The sequence below is a fragment of the Oncorhynchus tshawytscha genome, linkage group LG32 (genome assembly GCF_018296145.1).
Source record: "Oncorhynchus tshawytscha isolate Ot180627B linkage group LG32, Otsh_v2.0, whole genome shotgun sequence".
Classification (NCBI taxonomy): domain Eukaryota; kingdom Metazoa; phylum Chordata; class Actinopteri; order Salmoniformes; family Salmonidae; genus Oncorhynchus; species Oncorhynchus tshawytscha.
In genome coordinates, this window is record NC_056460.1 from 8,151,581 (window position 1) to 8,167,669 (window position 16,089).

General features: G+C 41.8%; 2 protein-coding genes across 4 annotated transcripts in view; both read left to right on the top strand.

Annotated features, from left to right (window-relative positions):
- Positions 1 to 1,157: 1,157 nt before the first annotated feature.
- Positions 1,158 to 5,043, top strand: LOC112230344 (myeloid-associated differentiation marker). The gene is made up of 2 exons (XM_024396596.2): positions 1,158 to 1,423; positions 1,643 to 5,043. The coding sequence occupies exon 2, from the start codon at positions 1,688 to 1,690 to the stop codon at positions 2,609 to 2,611; it is 924 nt and encodes a 307-aa protein (XP_024252364.1). The 5' UTR covers positions 1,158 to 1,423; positions 1,643 to 1,687; the 3' UTR covers positions 2,612 to 5,043.
- Positions 5,044 to 6,416: 1,373 nt separating this feature from the next.
- Positions 6,417 to 16,089, top strand: part of LOC112230343 (testis-expressed protein 2-like) — a 68,618-nt gene continuing 58,945 nt past the window's right edge. The window contains exons 1-2 of one of the 3 annotated variants that reach the window (XM_042310904.1): positions 6,417 to 6,621; positions 7,390 to 7,474. The gene's annotated coding sequence lies outside the window, so the exon portion shown is untranslated. Of the gene's footprint in view, positions 6,622 to 6,693; positions 6,816 to 7,389; positions 7,475 to 16,089 lie in introns of those variants that run through there. The other 2 variants (XM_042310902.1, XM_042310903.1) reach the window with 2 other exon arrangements.

Sequence of the window (16,089 nt, forward strand, 5' to 3'; positions counted from 1 at the left end):
TTGCCATACCAGGCGGTGATGCAACCAGTCAGGATGCTCTCGATGGTGCAGCTGTAGAACCTTTTGAGGATCTGAGGACCCCATCTGAGTCTCCTGAGGGGGAACAGGTTTTGTCATGCCCTCTTCACGACTGTCTTGGTGTGCTTGGACCATGATAGTTTGTTGGTGATGTGGACACCAAGGAACTTGAACTTCAACCTGCTCCACTACAGCCCTGTCGATGAGAATGGGGTCATGGTTGGTCCTCCTTTTCCTGTAGTCCACAATCATCTTCTTTGTCTTGATCATGTTGAGGGAGAATTTGTTGTCCTGGCACCACACGGCCAGGTCTCTGACCTCCTCCACATAGGCTGTCTCATCGTTGTCGGTGATCAGGCTGTTGTGTCATCGGCAAACTTAATGATGGTGTTGGAGTCGTGCCTGGCCATGCAGTCATGAGTGAACAGGGAGTACAGGAGGGGACTGAGCACGCACCCTTGAGGAGCCCCCGTGTTGAGGATCAGCGTGGAGGATGTGTTGTTACCTACCCTTACCACCTGGGTGTGGCCGTCAGGAAGTCCAGGATTTTGTATGATATGTTACGTTTCGTATGGTATGTATAAATGTGTGGGTGTCCTTCACCCATTTCATATGATATGTTACGAATTACAATTCGTATTATAAGTTACACATTTGCAAAACGTATTATATGTTACGAATTCTAGCTATGTGGCTAGTTGCTCGGCTAGTGGTTAGGGTTAGGGATTAGGGTTAAGTATAGGAGTTAGGTTAAAGGGTTAGCGTTAGGGTTAGAGAAAGGGTTTAGCTAAAAGGGTTCAATTTAGGGTTAGGCTTAGGGGAAGGGTTAGCTAACACGATAAGTAGTTACAAAGTAGCTAAAAAGTAATAAGTATTTGAAAGGTTGCTAATTAGCTAAAATGCTAAAATTGTCCATGATGAAATTTGAACTCACAACCTTTGGGTTGCTATACATTCGTGTTATATGCCCACCCATCCTCCTCGACCAACCACCCTACTTTAGTTTTTTGCCTCATGTAACCATACTAAACGTAATATATCATACTCATTTGAGTGTCCCGGCTTTATGTTTACTATGATACGTCTAGTCTATGAGACCAGGCTGGTGTATAAGAAGCACAAGATTGAAGAGTGGTAGTTTTAATCGGGTTTGCACTGTGTTTGCATTGTGAATGGTATTGGTGGTACAGGACAGAGTGGAGATGACCGTTGGCTCATGCGCTGAACTGTTGGTTTAAGTGATTTTTGGGGCCTTTCATTTTGGGCCTACCATATTCTATTTCCGGAGGGTTCTTTCCAGGATTTGGAGTTAGCAGAAATGAGAAATGTACAAGGGGGTTTGTCATCTGACTGAAAGAGCTCAACAAGACGGCGTTCTTTTTCTCAGTTGGTGGGAAATGTTTTTGTGAGTTGAATCTATACTGGTGCAGTACATTCTCCTGGTTAAGGTTGTTGACATCCTTTCGGAAGGTGGAAGCAAATTTCTGTTTTAACTGTAATAGACGTTACAACTTGAAATTGAGCTTGTCCAAACTGAGGTTTAAAGAAGTAATATAGGAAGCAAGACACCTCTTTGCTGCTCTACAGCAAAGCCTGTTACAACATTCTAAATCTCTGTCTACAGCCTTTTGGACTTTCTCGTTTTGGACTTTGTTTGGGAACCAACACCATGCCTGTAATTGTACTGGAGGCCAGTGATTTGACCAGCCCTCTGTCGCTGGTGCGTATGTGGGCTCTCCTGTCCGGTTGCCTCACCTTCAGCCTGGTAGCCTCCCTGGTTTCCCCAGAGCTGACCTCTGACACCCACCAGCCCTCCTTCAGGATCCTCTGCATGCTCACCTGGTGCCTCTTCTTCATCCTCACCTTCCTAATCCACGTGGTCAACATCATCCAGTTCCACAGCCTGGTCCCCATCTCCTGGAAGAACCTGACCGTGACCGTGGCGGCTCTCGCCGCCCTCATGACCTTCAGCGCCTCGGTCACCTTTCCTTGGGCGGTCATGTGTCATGAAGGTGTCTATCTCCGTCCGATCGCCGCCTCTTTGGCATCGTGTCTCACCTTCTTGGCCTATGCAACCGAGGCCTACCTCATCCGCACCCAGACCCAGGACCAGAAGGGCTACATGGCCAGCGTACCCGGTCTGCTCAAGGTGCTCCAGCTCTGGGGAGGATGTGAGATGATCGTCCTGGTGGTGGAGCAGGTCCGTGGAGCTTTGGTAAAAGGAGCCGGGGTAGGGTTGGCAGCTGTGGGTTGGCAGCTATGGGTGTCTGGGGTGGTGTATGCCCTCTGTCTCCTAATGTCCCTGGGTACAGTGATGGTGGTTCTAGGGGACTGTGCTGGGCGATGCCCTCTGCCCTTTGACCGCCTGCTAGCAAGCTTCAGTCTGACAGGGGTGCTTCTCTATGTGGTCGCCACCATACTGTGTTTTACCAGAGTCCTGGAGCAACAAAACCCCGGCCAAGAGTTCACAGACAGGAAAACTGGGCCCACCCTTGTTGTCATGGAAGCGGTGATGACCAGCATTACTCTGCTAGCTTACACAGTGGACCTGGCCTTCTCTATCAAACTGCTGCGGGATAGGAGTCACGCCTGAAGAAGTCACACCTGGATAGTTGACCTCCAGAACACATAACATGTACATTATGGATATTAACTTAGTCATAGGGTATTATAGGAGAAGGGGACACATTGCCAAAGTCCATGAAATATTATGTTCTGTTGATGTCAATTGTATATTGATTGGAGGCTTGAAAATGAAAAACAAATGTCATAGATATTTTCATGTACAATATCATGTGCACAGTTTTGGGGATTAGTTCCAGCACATGTAATTCAACTAGTAATTTAACTACATGTTGCAGTAGCTTGGTGGTCGTTTAACTAAATTCAAATATTTGTAGTGTTTTCAGTGGTCAATTACTTGTTTGCCATGTAGTGATGTAGCTTTTACTGCAACTGGGTAGTTCCACCAATTCGGTGCCTTTTTGAGATTCTTTAATTTGGTGAAAAAAAACAGTTTGATTTCAACTTATTTGAACATTCTGTCATAATGAGCACGTGTTCAACTTAATAAAAAACAAGTTTTCTTATCTCAAAAAGGTTAAATAAATAAAAAACGATTATAGTAAGGGCCTATTAAGTGCCAAATAAAGTAACAGGCTTGACTGTAACAGGGTTAACGATTTCACCTTAAATTAGCCATGAATCCCCTTGTGACAAGTGGAATGGAAGCTTGTTGTGTACAACAGGTAGGGGCAATTGAACGCAAGCGTCACCCCAAAAAATGTAAGTGTCAAAATATTTCTAGCCTATCTATGAGTTACAGGGTTGACGCGTTATGCTTGACCCACTCAATTATCCATAACAAAACACCAGAAAATAGCCAAAAAGAGAGGAACCAGCCCACCTGCTTTTCCAGAGGATTGAATCGGTCACATTCTAAATGTAATCCGTCAGTTACTAGTTACTTGTCCAAAATACTTATCAGTAAAGTAATTTATGGATTACCTTAGCTCAGTAACATCATTTGGTTACTTTCAGTTACTTCTGAATTACTTTCCCCTTAAGAGGCATCAGAAGAAGACGACAATAATGGATCCATCAAATGTATTTTGTGTGTCATCACTCGCTCAGGTGGAACAAAGTTATGCTGCGTTTGTAACCAAGTGAGAAGTGCGGATTTACCACATACGACTGGGAAAACCCACTTTAATGACCCTCCAACTGGTCATTACTAGTGGGAAACTCGTCTATCATCCTGAGCTCCCACATGCTGACTTCTGACGTCACCGACTAGAAATTACCTTGATATCAGCATTTTCTGCAGTTAATTAAATGCAACAAAACAATATTTATAAAAAGCAATCTATTCATATGGTTTTGAACACTATAATTTGTTGACAAGCATGATAGCTGTACTTTTAGTGTATTAGTTTACACAGCTTGATGGCCATTAGCCAATCAGTGTTCAAAGTACATGGATGCCTCCAACTGGTATTTACGACTTCACAACTGGTAAATTCCTACCTCCCACTTGGTTACAAAGCAGCAATTCACTTGCAACTTTTTTCAATGCTGAATTGAATGTCATTGAGAAAACAGAAAGGTGTCATAACGTATTTTTTCCCCCTGCAAACGCCCTTTCTGAATTTAAAAGTAATCAACAAAAATGATCATTCTAGTCTTTCAAAAGTATCTGTTATCTGATTAAAAATATTTTTGCTGGCAGCTAACCGATTACAGTTATTTTTTTTGTGTTCAGATTACATGTTACTACCCAGCCATGCATTAACACTATTATTTAACTATTAGATGTTCAATGTTTCTTTTTGTCAAAAAATATTTAAACAGGAATAGTTTTACCATATTAAAACAAGAGTTCAGTTCATGTAACAGGGTTGACCTTAAAATGAGGCACAGATTCCTTAAAACGAATCACTAATCACATGAAATAAATAATAATCTTCAGAAATGACTGTCAAAGCAACAAAATGACTAAGGCTTTACAATGATGGTGTATACTTGGATATATTTTGGGGTTAAGTGGGTTACAAACTTCCTGGAAGTTACAGAGGATGTGTGGAGGGAAATTTGAAAATGCTGGATTTTGGCACTTGAGAAAATCTTTATTCAAATAACAAAAAAATCTGATTGATTGAATTCTCCATGTGGTTTATATTAAAGGGCACTTCATTGAAAATAAAGGGGTTTTAGAATGTAATATTGGTGCACAATTTTTACTTAAACTATCAAAATGTACTCATTTCGTGGAACAAGCCAACTGCCCACTACATTTCCTACATTAAAAAAATATATAGCTAAAAAAAAAAGAAAAAAAAAGAACTCAATATTAGGATGGTGTTCCTAATGTTTTGTGTACTCAGTGTATATTTGTATACTCAGTGTATATTTGTATACTCGGTGTAGCTTTACTCTAGCTGAACTTCTTCCAGTGTGAAGTAATTGGTAACTTGGTAAACCATTTTTATATTTCTTAGATTTGTAAAATAAATGTGAAATAATCAATCATTTTCATCTATTGAAACTGACATAATACACAACGATTTGACTGATCCTGAGACATACACATATACATAAGAAGACTACAGTTGATACTTGAGAAGCAGTGAGGGCTTATTAAGGGAATAAATAAATTAAGGGAATAAATGAAAACAAAAGACTAACATTACATTTATTTCTGTGTCACAACTCATTACCATAACCCAACTGGGGAGTTGGTAGGCAGACAAATGTCATCACACTGCAGATTTCAGATACGGTGCCAACTGCGTTCTTTCTATCTGGGCAGAATTCTCTTTCATCTTGTCTGCATGCAAGGGGCTTAGTGATTTCATTTAGAATACTTTGAGTTTGTAACTTGTCTTGCTTATGGTTCCGTCTTTGAGAGATGAAAGATACAGAGTTAGGAAGGAAGTGATTGAATTGATAAGACATCTTGAACAAGCGAGGTATGGTGCAGTCGTTTCTCTACACTGTATAAGAGTTTGAATAGAGTCTGTGACGAATCTAAACATAGTCTAAATGTCATTTGTATAAAGTAAACATGTGCATTAAATGTAATGTAGCTAGATTCCAGAGATGAGTGGACTCATCCAGAGATGAGTTTCTGTAGTGGATACAAACATGTCACAAATGTGTTGGGGGAGTAGCAACAGTTATAAGTCATTAACACTAGATGGCGATGCTTTCATTACCATACAAGCCTTTAATTCAAATAATTCAACTTCAAACTAATTGCACTTTTCTCAACCAAGGTCAATCTTAAACTGTGTGAAAGTCATAAAATGTGGAGGTGAAAAAAAATCCAACTGTGATTAAATTACATCATGATCTTGATAGTACTCAATACCGCATCAACGTCAGGACCATCAGCAGGTTTACATTTAAAAAAAGGATAGAATTCCATTATATTATATAAGAACAAGCAATGTTATGTTTATTTTTTTCCAATGGATTTCAATGACACAAATACTAATCTACTCTTTGAAATCAAGAAACTCAATGGTGCATCATTTCAAGTGAATGCTGTGCATTTAGTGTGCGTGTTAGTGTATATGATGGCTAGATAGTCAAGAACAATTATTGCTTATTTTTTGTAGTATTATGAGACAATCCACAGTGGAAAGACCCAGAGACCAAAGTTACAAAGTGTATCTGTGTGCTCCAACTGCGCTCCATTTCTAACCTATAAAGGCCTATGTCATTTTCATTGAACATTTTTCGGGAACTTTTTTATCTGTGACATGTATTTCAAGTCCATTTTATAGTTCTAAAATTGTAAAAAAAAAAAAAAAAACTATCCGAAAAACTTCTGTATAATCAATCCCCGAACGGGTTCGGGTTGTTATCTACTTTGATTACTCTAGCCTTGGAAGACGTTAATGTTGTTTTTTTCACTCAGGAACTCTGTGCTTCCAGCAGTTAGCTGTCAACAGGCTGGGCATGAAGTGAGGCTCAGACAACGACGCAGTACGTGGAAGTGATAACAATACAACGTTTTGTCACTGTCCTGTAAAACTGTTCATATCCATTCAGTGGATTTTGTAATCCTGCTTGCTCGAGAGATGATGAACTCGGGACACGGTAAGGTCGCGCTTGTTTAGGCAAAACACACCTCTTTATCGGAGTTTCAGTTTTGACACCTTTGGCTTCGTCGTCGAGAAATCTCACGTAGCCAGCGGTTTACAGAGATTTGTTTTTCCACAAACGACCTCGTTGTTATTTCGTCAAACGAACAGGGGTTCGAGCAGGGGTTTCACAAGAGTGAATGTTGAAATGTAAAAGCGAGAGTTGTTTTGAGACAATTAACGTTAGCTAGCTAGCAACTAGCTAAGTTAGCTAGTCATTAGGTGTAGATGCATCCCAAACTAAACTAGGGAGTTTGCTAGGGCTTTGGTTTACCCGTAGCTAAACGCTAGCGAGTCACTGTTAGCTGGCAAAGCTAGCAGTGTATGCATAGTTTATTATGCAACATATAAACTTACTGATCGATACAACATTGCCCGCTTTTCCTTATAGTTCATAACATAAGCAGGAAGTTGCTTTCATATGTTTTAAACTGTTCTTTGAAGCAAGTACAAAGCCAGATGGGTAACGTTAGTCATTGCATACGTACAGAAGTTAGTTATACTGTTCTGGCTAACATTTATCTCAAATGCAGACTGTGGGTAAATTGGAATACATCTTTGGAAAAATTTCTCACCTGAGCAAATGTTTGAGTGATGACAACATGATGAAAACTGCTTAGTTACACAGCAAGTCCAATGTGACGTTAAGTTAGTGTGTGTGTTGTGCGATTGCACATCAAACAAAAATCTGTATGACCATTGTTGATTTTGTTCTCTTTGGCAGATCATTGAACACTATGGACATGTGAGACTTGACATGAATGCAGACGCTGAGGCGATGCTGGATTGAATGGCACTGAGGATACGAGGTAAGTACTTTGCCAGTAAATTTGACCTGATCATTGATCCATTCTCTGACACAACTGACCTTTGAGAGAGAGGGGGGGGTCTGGGGGAGGAGAGAAAATAAAAGATCATGAGAAAGAGAGACACTGATTTCTGTATCACACAGCCTTTATTCTATTGGAAAATATTGAGATTGCAGCAGCAGTCAAGGACAGGTTCTAGGCGAACCATAAAAAGACAGACAGGGCTCGTGGTAATGCCTGGAGCAGAATGAGTGCAATGGTATCAAATATGTGTTTTGATGCCATTTCATTCGCTCCTTTCTGGCCATTATTATGAGCCGTCCTCCCCTCAGCAGCCTCCACAGATCAGTATGGCTCTTTTCAGCCCAAAACAAATACAAGGAAATAAACGTTGTCACTGACGTTCACTGCTGCTGAGACGAGGGCAGAATGCCCTCTGCTGTTAGTCTTTTTGAGCAGACCTGAGGTATTTGTCAGGTACTTTGAAATGGATTTGACTAATTGGCCAAGTGAAAAGTAAATGGCTCTCTGGCTGCCATTCAGCACTGTGATGAAAATAAACAAGTCCTGTAATGTGATTATTCAACCGTTTTCCTTAAACAAATGTATCTCAAGAAAGACTCAACAGTTTTGGTTTAGCAACCTTTTGCACTTCTTGAAGGCCTAGGCTTGGCCTTCCTATTTTGCATATACAATGTGAATTTGTTTTCCATGGAGTTTCCCATAGGCCCATGTGTAAGGGCTTATCTGTTTGTGCTATTGATCATATGTTTGTGCTATTGATCATTATGCGATGTCCTGATAGTGTGTGCGAAACCTCTCAAAATGGTATTTCACCATGGTAACGGTTTGGTTACAGTGTCATTGGTTAATGATCCACTGTTGGTTGCACCCTTTTTACACTGCCCTTGAGCATGAGTCATTTCAAGGGGCCTCATGTGTACTCAATACAATATTGTGTGTGCTAGGCAAGCTACCGTTAGGCAAATTCTGAAATCAAATTCTACTAATTCCGTTCCTACATCCTTTACGTCACTCTCGCAACACACATCACCTATCCTACCACTAAGGCTATTAATAGAATTGCTTGGTGTTTTAGTCAAAAGCACTTTCCCCACATCCAAAAAAACACCATCCACACAATAGACATGGCCTTGAGTAGTGTGAAATCCTCTGGAATTGTGTGTCGAGTTATAACGTGTGAAAGCGAGAGAATTGATAGAGTGCCGGCGCACCTGTTTAAGACTCACTAAGCTTAGCCTAAATTTCTGTAGCAGGTCCATCAGAAAGAGAAGTTACGCTTGTCTATCCTCAGCAAAACACCGGAGGCATAGTGAAATGGATGTCTGGTATACAGTAGAAAGGAAAATCAAAGCGAGCCTTCTGTTCCTGTCAGGCAAAAGCTGCCATGAAACAAATGTTTTGTTTTCCCACTGGTAGTCGTGGCGACTGTTCACTTTGACCACATTGGCACATGTGGTCGTGAGGTCGGTCTTAGGTCTCACGTTAATTTTAGGCCGGATAGTGACCCCCTACATAACAAGTTAGCAGAAAGCTAACTGATTTGAGAACAGGCTGAAATGTTATGTCTTTTTCATTTTTTTTTCAAGCCGAACATCCCATGCTTGTTGTTTAACTTTGGCGACTGATGACGGATCTCCATCTATGCTGTTTTGCAATGTCATAGAACAGGTGTGTGTAGGCTGTTTTCTTCACAGTGCAGAGGCCTCCCTGTAGAATGCTGGTAATACCACACTGCAGTGTGTTATTGTGCCTGTCGTGAGACTGGGAAAATGTGCTGTTTATCACAGTTTTATGCGGGGCCTACGGATTACACCCTGTTGACTCGGCACCTGTTCATGGCTTTGCCCCTGACTCACTACTTGGCCACCTGCTCACCTAAATATTTCCACAATGTTGGTCTATTTTTTTAATACTCAAGCTCATTTCTGATCCTTCATCAGTCACCAAATTACCATTCATACCATTTTGTAATGGCTCTTTATTAGGGTTGCACATTTTGGGGGGGTATTCAGAGGTGGAAACTTTCCATGGGAATTCATGGAAATATATGCTAATTAATATGAATACCATTTAAATGTAGATGTTTTTTGCATTGGAAGTATTTACTATATCGTATGGAGACAAACATAAACCTTATCATAAGTAGACATGATTGCAAATGATTAAATCCTTCCAATAATAAAAATGTTAAAACGATTTAGTTACGAATTGAACTTTAATTAAATTAGTTGACTCTTCACATGCAATGATTTCACTGTACAACAAAAGAAAGGGAATATTGAATGATCCCCAATTATCCAACCCATCTCCCAAAAACATTTTCAACATACATCTGTAAAATGATAGTCTAGAAATGAAAGTCTTCCTCTAAGGCTTCCATGTCTTCTCCCTGGACCTCCTCAATGTCCATCTCTTGAACATCAGACTGGGGCCTCATCTTCACTGTCACTTTCCAACCTTGAGGATGGCTCGTTGTCAGGCTCAAAAAGCCAAACATTTTCCCAGATGGCCACCAATTTTTCAACCCTTGTGTTGGTCAGCCTGTTGTGTGCTTTGGTGCATGTGTTCCAAAACAAGGACCAGTTGCGCTCTGAGGCGGCTGATGTTGGTGGGATTTAGAGGATGATGGAGGCAACAGGGGAAAGAACCTCAGATCTACCAAGTCCCTTCCACCAGGTGGCTGATGAGATATGTTGGCATGACTGCCATATTGCATCTCCATCCCAAAGCCCTTGCTTGGAAGTGTACTTTGCCAGACTGCCAAGAACCTCGCCCTGATCCAGGCCAAGGTGGTGAGACACGGTAGTGATGACACCATAGGTCTTGTTGATCTCTGCACCAGACTGGATGCTCTTGCCAGCATACTTGGGGTCCAACTTGTATGCTGCGGCATGTATTGGCTTCAGGCAGATGTCTTCACACTTTTTGATGTATTTCAGAACGGCAGTTTCCTCTGCTTGGAGCAACAGTGAAGTGGGCAGTACAGATTTCTTCTCTTACATCTGCAAGCAGAGACTGAAAATCAGACAAGATGGCATTGTCTCCCTCAATCCGTGCAATGGCTACTGCTATAAGTTTCAGGTTTCTTACCACGCTCTCCCAAAATACATCATCCAGGAGGATTCTCTTGATGGGCCTGTCCATATCGGCAGACTGTGTTATGGGCATTTCTTGGAGAGACTCCTTCTTTTCCAAGAGACTGTCAAACATGATGACAACACCACCCCAACAGGTGTTGCTGGGCAGCTTCAATGTGGTGCTCTTATTCTTAACACTTTGCTTGGTGAGGTAGATTGCTGCTATAACTTGATGACCTTTCACATACCTAACCATTTCCTTGGCTCTCTTGTAGAATGTATCCATTGTTTTCAGTGCCAACATGTCCTTGGGGAGCAGATTCAATGCATGAGCAGCACAGCCAATGGGTGTGATGTGAGGGTAGGACTCCTCCACTTCAGACCAAGCAGCATTGTCTGTCAGAGTTTCAGCAGCATTGTCTTGTCATTGTTTGCAGCATTGTCTGTCACCAGTGTAAAAGCCGTCTGTGGTCCAAGGTCATTGATGACTGCCTTCAGCTCATCTGCAATGTAGAGACCGGTGTGTCTGTTGTCCCTTGTGTCTGTGCTCTTGTAGAATACTGGTTGAGGGCTGGTGATGTAGTTAATTATTCATTGCCCACGAACATTCTAACACCCATCAGAGATGATTACAATACAGTCTGCTTTCTCTTATGATTTGCTTAACCTTCACTTGAACTCTGTTGAACTGCATCCAGCAAATAAGTAAATAAAGCATGTCTGGTTGGAGCAGTGTAGAACATTCAGAAATCTCTTCCAATACACATTGCCTGTGAGCATCACAGGTGAACCAGTTGCATACACAGTTCGAGCAAAACATTCACCAGCATTTCTCTGAATACATTCTTCCATTGGGTCAAAAAAGACCATGAGCTGTTGCTATCGGTAAGGTGTCTGTAGTAGAGGGACTTTTGTCAGACGTTGCATGTTGTGGGAACTTTATGCACTTGGCCAGATGATTCTGCATATTTGTTGCATTCTTCACATATGATTTGTCACAGTATTTGCAAATGTACACAGCTTTTCCTTCTACATTAGCTGCAGTGAAATGTCTCCACACATCAGATAGTGCCCATGGAACTTTCCAGTTAAGATTAGAAAATGAGTAAATCAAAACCCAAATACAATTCCATGTACAGATAAATAGTTAAGCAGTTAGATTAAACAATTCATTTGTAAGATACATGTTTTAAAATGAAATAGGTGAATGTTATGGAAACTGGTGAACAGGGATGGAAATGTGAATTTACACTCAAGCAAGCTAAAACCCACATGGTAGCAGAAACTAACTAGCAGAAATTGTTAACAAGTTAGACATTATTTAAACAGTTTGCTGTAGGCTACTATTTACTAGTTAACAAAAAATCATGTATGTCATAGGAAATATATTCACACCACCCAGTATTGTAATCAAAACTTACCAGAAAGCATGTAGTCCTTGGCTCAGACAGTGTAGTAATGTGGGCTCAATAGCATCTCATTAGTGTGCAAGATCTTGAGAATCAGCTGTGATGCAAGAATGCACTGTGCATGCAGAGGGTTGCAATTCCATTGAATTAGAGATAGTTTAACCAAAATATGCCGCAAGAACCAGAATTGCCTTATGTGTATCCCACAAAAAAATGTTTACTGTTATAAGCAAACTTTTTTTTGATGAATTTAAGCAAAATTCCCCAAATTCCCTTAACTTCCCATGGAAAATTTCCGTATAAAATTCCGGAGATTTACCGGAATGTTTCCGACCCTTTGCAACCTACTCTTTATAGAGCAGAGCACTGAGTTGTTGACTCAACTGTAGGGTTGTGTGTTGTTGCATCATGGTCCATGTCACAGGTTAGCCATTCAGAGGCCGTAACAGGTGTCAGAAAGCTGAGCAATTGTGGAAACTCACCACATTGCCCTTCCACAGTTGATCAAGTCCAACAGGCTCTTTCTATCAACCCAAACATGTCTATGCAAGTACAGATCAAAGCTGGTGATGTTTAACTCCTTGGAATGGCATTGTTGTTGGTTTTTATCTGAACAGGTTTGACTGGGATTAAGGCAGGAGGGCACAATAGTTCAATAAACAGGCTTTTCTTTTGGCCTTGTTTCCCATTGCCCTAGTATCCTCAAAATGCACTCTCTCATCAGATCAGACAGAAATTGTATATGATTCTATTACTTAAGAACAATGGTGCAAAGCTAATAAAAATTATATTATTTTATAACAAATGCGCTTTCTCCTGTGTTGGATTGCGGACGCTGTTCTGAAACATCAGTGCCCTGTTGAATTGACGCCTTTTCCTAGACCATGTTGCTATGTGCATCATAGGAAAGTTAGCCAGCATATTGGTGTTGAGAACAATGCGGTGGAGGCAGCAGCAGAGTTGGGAGACAAGAAAACAGCCCTTGCCTTGATTGTCTAAGAAAAGTGAGGAGAGATGAAACCCCAACTTAATTAGGTATATTATCAACAACCTAACTGTTAAATGTGCCTGGCTTTATTAATAATCCATATACACTATAAATACAAAGGTATGTGGACACCCCTTCAAATGAGTGGATTTGGTTATTTCAACCAAAAACTTTGCTGACAGGTGTATAAAATCTAGCACACACCCATGCAATCTTTTCAAACAAGTAAGTTCGTCAAATTCGTCAGCCCTGCTAGAGCGGCCCCGGTCAACTGTAAGTGCTATTATTGTGAAGTGGAAACATCTAGGAGCAACAACGGCTCAACTGCGAAGTGGTAGGCCACACAAGCTTGTATAGTGCATAAAAATCATCTGTCCTCGGTTACAACACTCACTACTGAATTCCAAACTGCTTCTGAAAGCAACGTCAGCACAAGAACTGTTCGTCGGAAGCTTCATGAAATTGGTTTTCATTGCCGAACAGCCTAAGAACAAGCCTAAGTTCGCTATGCGCAATGCCAAGCGGCGGCTGAAGTGGTGTAAAGCTCACCGTCATTGGACTCTGGAGCAGTGAAAACGTGTTCACTGGAGTGATGAATCACGCTTCACCAGTCTGACGGTGAATCTGGGTTTGCCGGATGGTTGGAGAACGCTACCTTCCCAATGCATAGTGGCAACTGTAAAGTTTGGCAGAAAAGGAATAATGGTATGGGGCTGTTTTTCATGGTTCGGGCTGGCCCCTTAGTTCCAGTGAAGGGGAATCTTAACGCTACAGCATACAATGTCATTCTACATGATTCTGTGCTTCCAACTTTGTGGCAACAGTTTACGGAAGGCTCTTTTCTGTTTCAGCATGACAATGCCCCCGTGCACAAAGCGAGGTCTATACAGAAATGGTTTGTCAAGATCGGTGTGGAATAACTCGACTGGCCTGCACAGAGCTCTGACTTCAACTCCATTGAACACCTTTAGGAGTAATTGAGATGCTGACTGCGAGCCATGCCTTTTCGCCCAACATCAGTACCTGATCGCACTAATGCTCTTGTGGCTAAATGGAAGCAAGTCCCTGGGAAACTCTTGTTTTCTGTTAAAACAGCCACTCTGGTGTTATAGTTTATTTAGTGTGTATACTGTTCCAAATGGTCAGAAAAATAATATTTATTATAATAATAATAATAGCCCTCTTTTTTTTTTCTTGATCTCCTTCGTATTGGTATTATTACTATTATGATCATCATTATAATAAGTAGGCTAATGTCATTAGTATAGCAGCATTGTATAACCACCATTGAGCCGTAACTTACTTAGGCCTGGAAAGTATTCAGACCCCTTGACTTTTTCTAATTTTGTTACATTGCAGCCTTATTCTAAAATGGATTAAATTCGTTTTTCCCCCTCATCAATCTCAAATTAAATTAAATTTTATTTGACAAATACTAATGGTTAGCAGATGTTAATGCGAGTGTAGCGAAATGCTTGTGCTGCTTGTGCAGTAATAAACAACAAGTAATCTAGCTAACAATTCCAAAACTACTACCTTATAGACTCAAGTGTAAGGGGATAAAGAATATGTACATAAAGATATATGAATGAGTGATGGTACAGAGCGGCAAAGGCAAGATACAGTAGATGGTATCGAGTACAGTATATACATATGAGATGAGTATGTAAACAAAGTGGCATAGTTAAAGTGGCTAGTGATACATGTATTACATAAAGATGCAGTAGATTATATAGAGTACAGTATATACGTATACATATGAGATGAATAATGTAGGGTATGTAAACATTATATTAGGTAGCATTGTTTAAAGTGGCTAGTGATATATTTGACATAATTTCCCATTATTAAAGTGGCTGGAGTTGAGTCAGTGTGTTTGCAGCAGCCACTTAATGTTAGTGGTGGCTGTTTAGATAGAAGCTGTTTTTCAGTCTCTTGGTCCCAGCTTTCATGCACCTGTACTGACCTCGCCTTCTGGATGATAGCAGGGTGAACAGGCAGTGGCTCGGGTGGTTGTTGTCCTTGATGATCTTTATGGCCTTCCTGTGACCTCAGGTGGTGTAGGTGTCCTGGAGGGCAGGTAGTTTGCCCCCGGTGATGCGTTGTGCAGACCTCACTACCCTCTGGAGAGCCTTACGGTTGTGGGCGGAGCAGTTGCCGTACCAGGCGGTTATACAGCCCGCCAGGATGCTCTCGATTGTGCATCTGTAGAAGTTTGTGAGTGCTTTTGGTGACAAACCAAATTTCTTCAGCCTCGAGGTTGAAGAGGCGCTGCTGCGCCTTCTTCACGATGCTGTCTGTGTGGGTGGACCAATTCAGTTTGTCCGTGATGTGTACGCCGAGGAACTTAACTTACTACCCTCTCCACTACTGTTCCATCGATGTGGATAGGGGGGTGTTCCCTCTGCTGTTTCCTGAAGTCCACAATCATCTCCTTAGTTTTGTTGATGTTGAGTGTGAGGTTATTTTCCTGACACCACACTCCGATGGCCCTCACCTCCTCCCTGTAGGCTGTCTCGTCGTTGTTGGTAATCAAGCCTACCACTGTTGTGTCGTCCGCAAACTTGATGATTGAGTTGGAGGCGTGCGTGGCCACGCAGTCGTGGGTGAACAGGGAGTATAGGAGAGGGCTCAGAACGCACCCTTGTGGGGCCCCAGTGTTGAGGATCAGCGGGGTGGAGATGTTGTTGCCTACCCTCACCACCTGGGGGCGGCCCGTCAGGAAGTCCAGTACCCAGTTGCACAGGGCGGGGTTGAGACCCAGGGTCTCGAGATTGATGACGAGTTTGGAGGGTACTATGGTGTTAAATGCCGAGCTGTAGTCGAACAGCATTCTCACATAGGTATTCCTCTTGTCCAGATGGGTTAGGGCAGTGTGGTTGAGATTGCATCGTCTGTGGACCTATTTTGGCGGTAAGCAAATTGGAGTGGGTCTAGGGTGTCAGGTAGGGTGGAGGTGATATGGTCCTTGACTAGTCTCTCAAAGCACTTCACGATGACGGAAGTGAGTGCTACGGGGCGGTAGTCGTTTAGCTCAGTTACTTTAGCTTTCTTGGGAACAGGAACAATGGTGGCCCTCTTGAAGCATGTGGGAACAGCAGACTGGGATAGGGATTG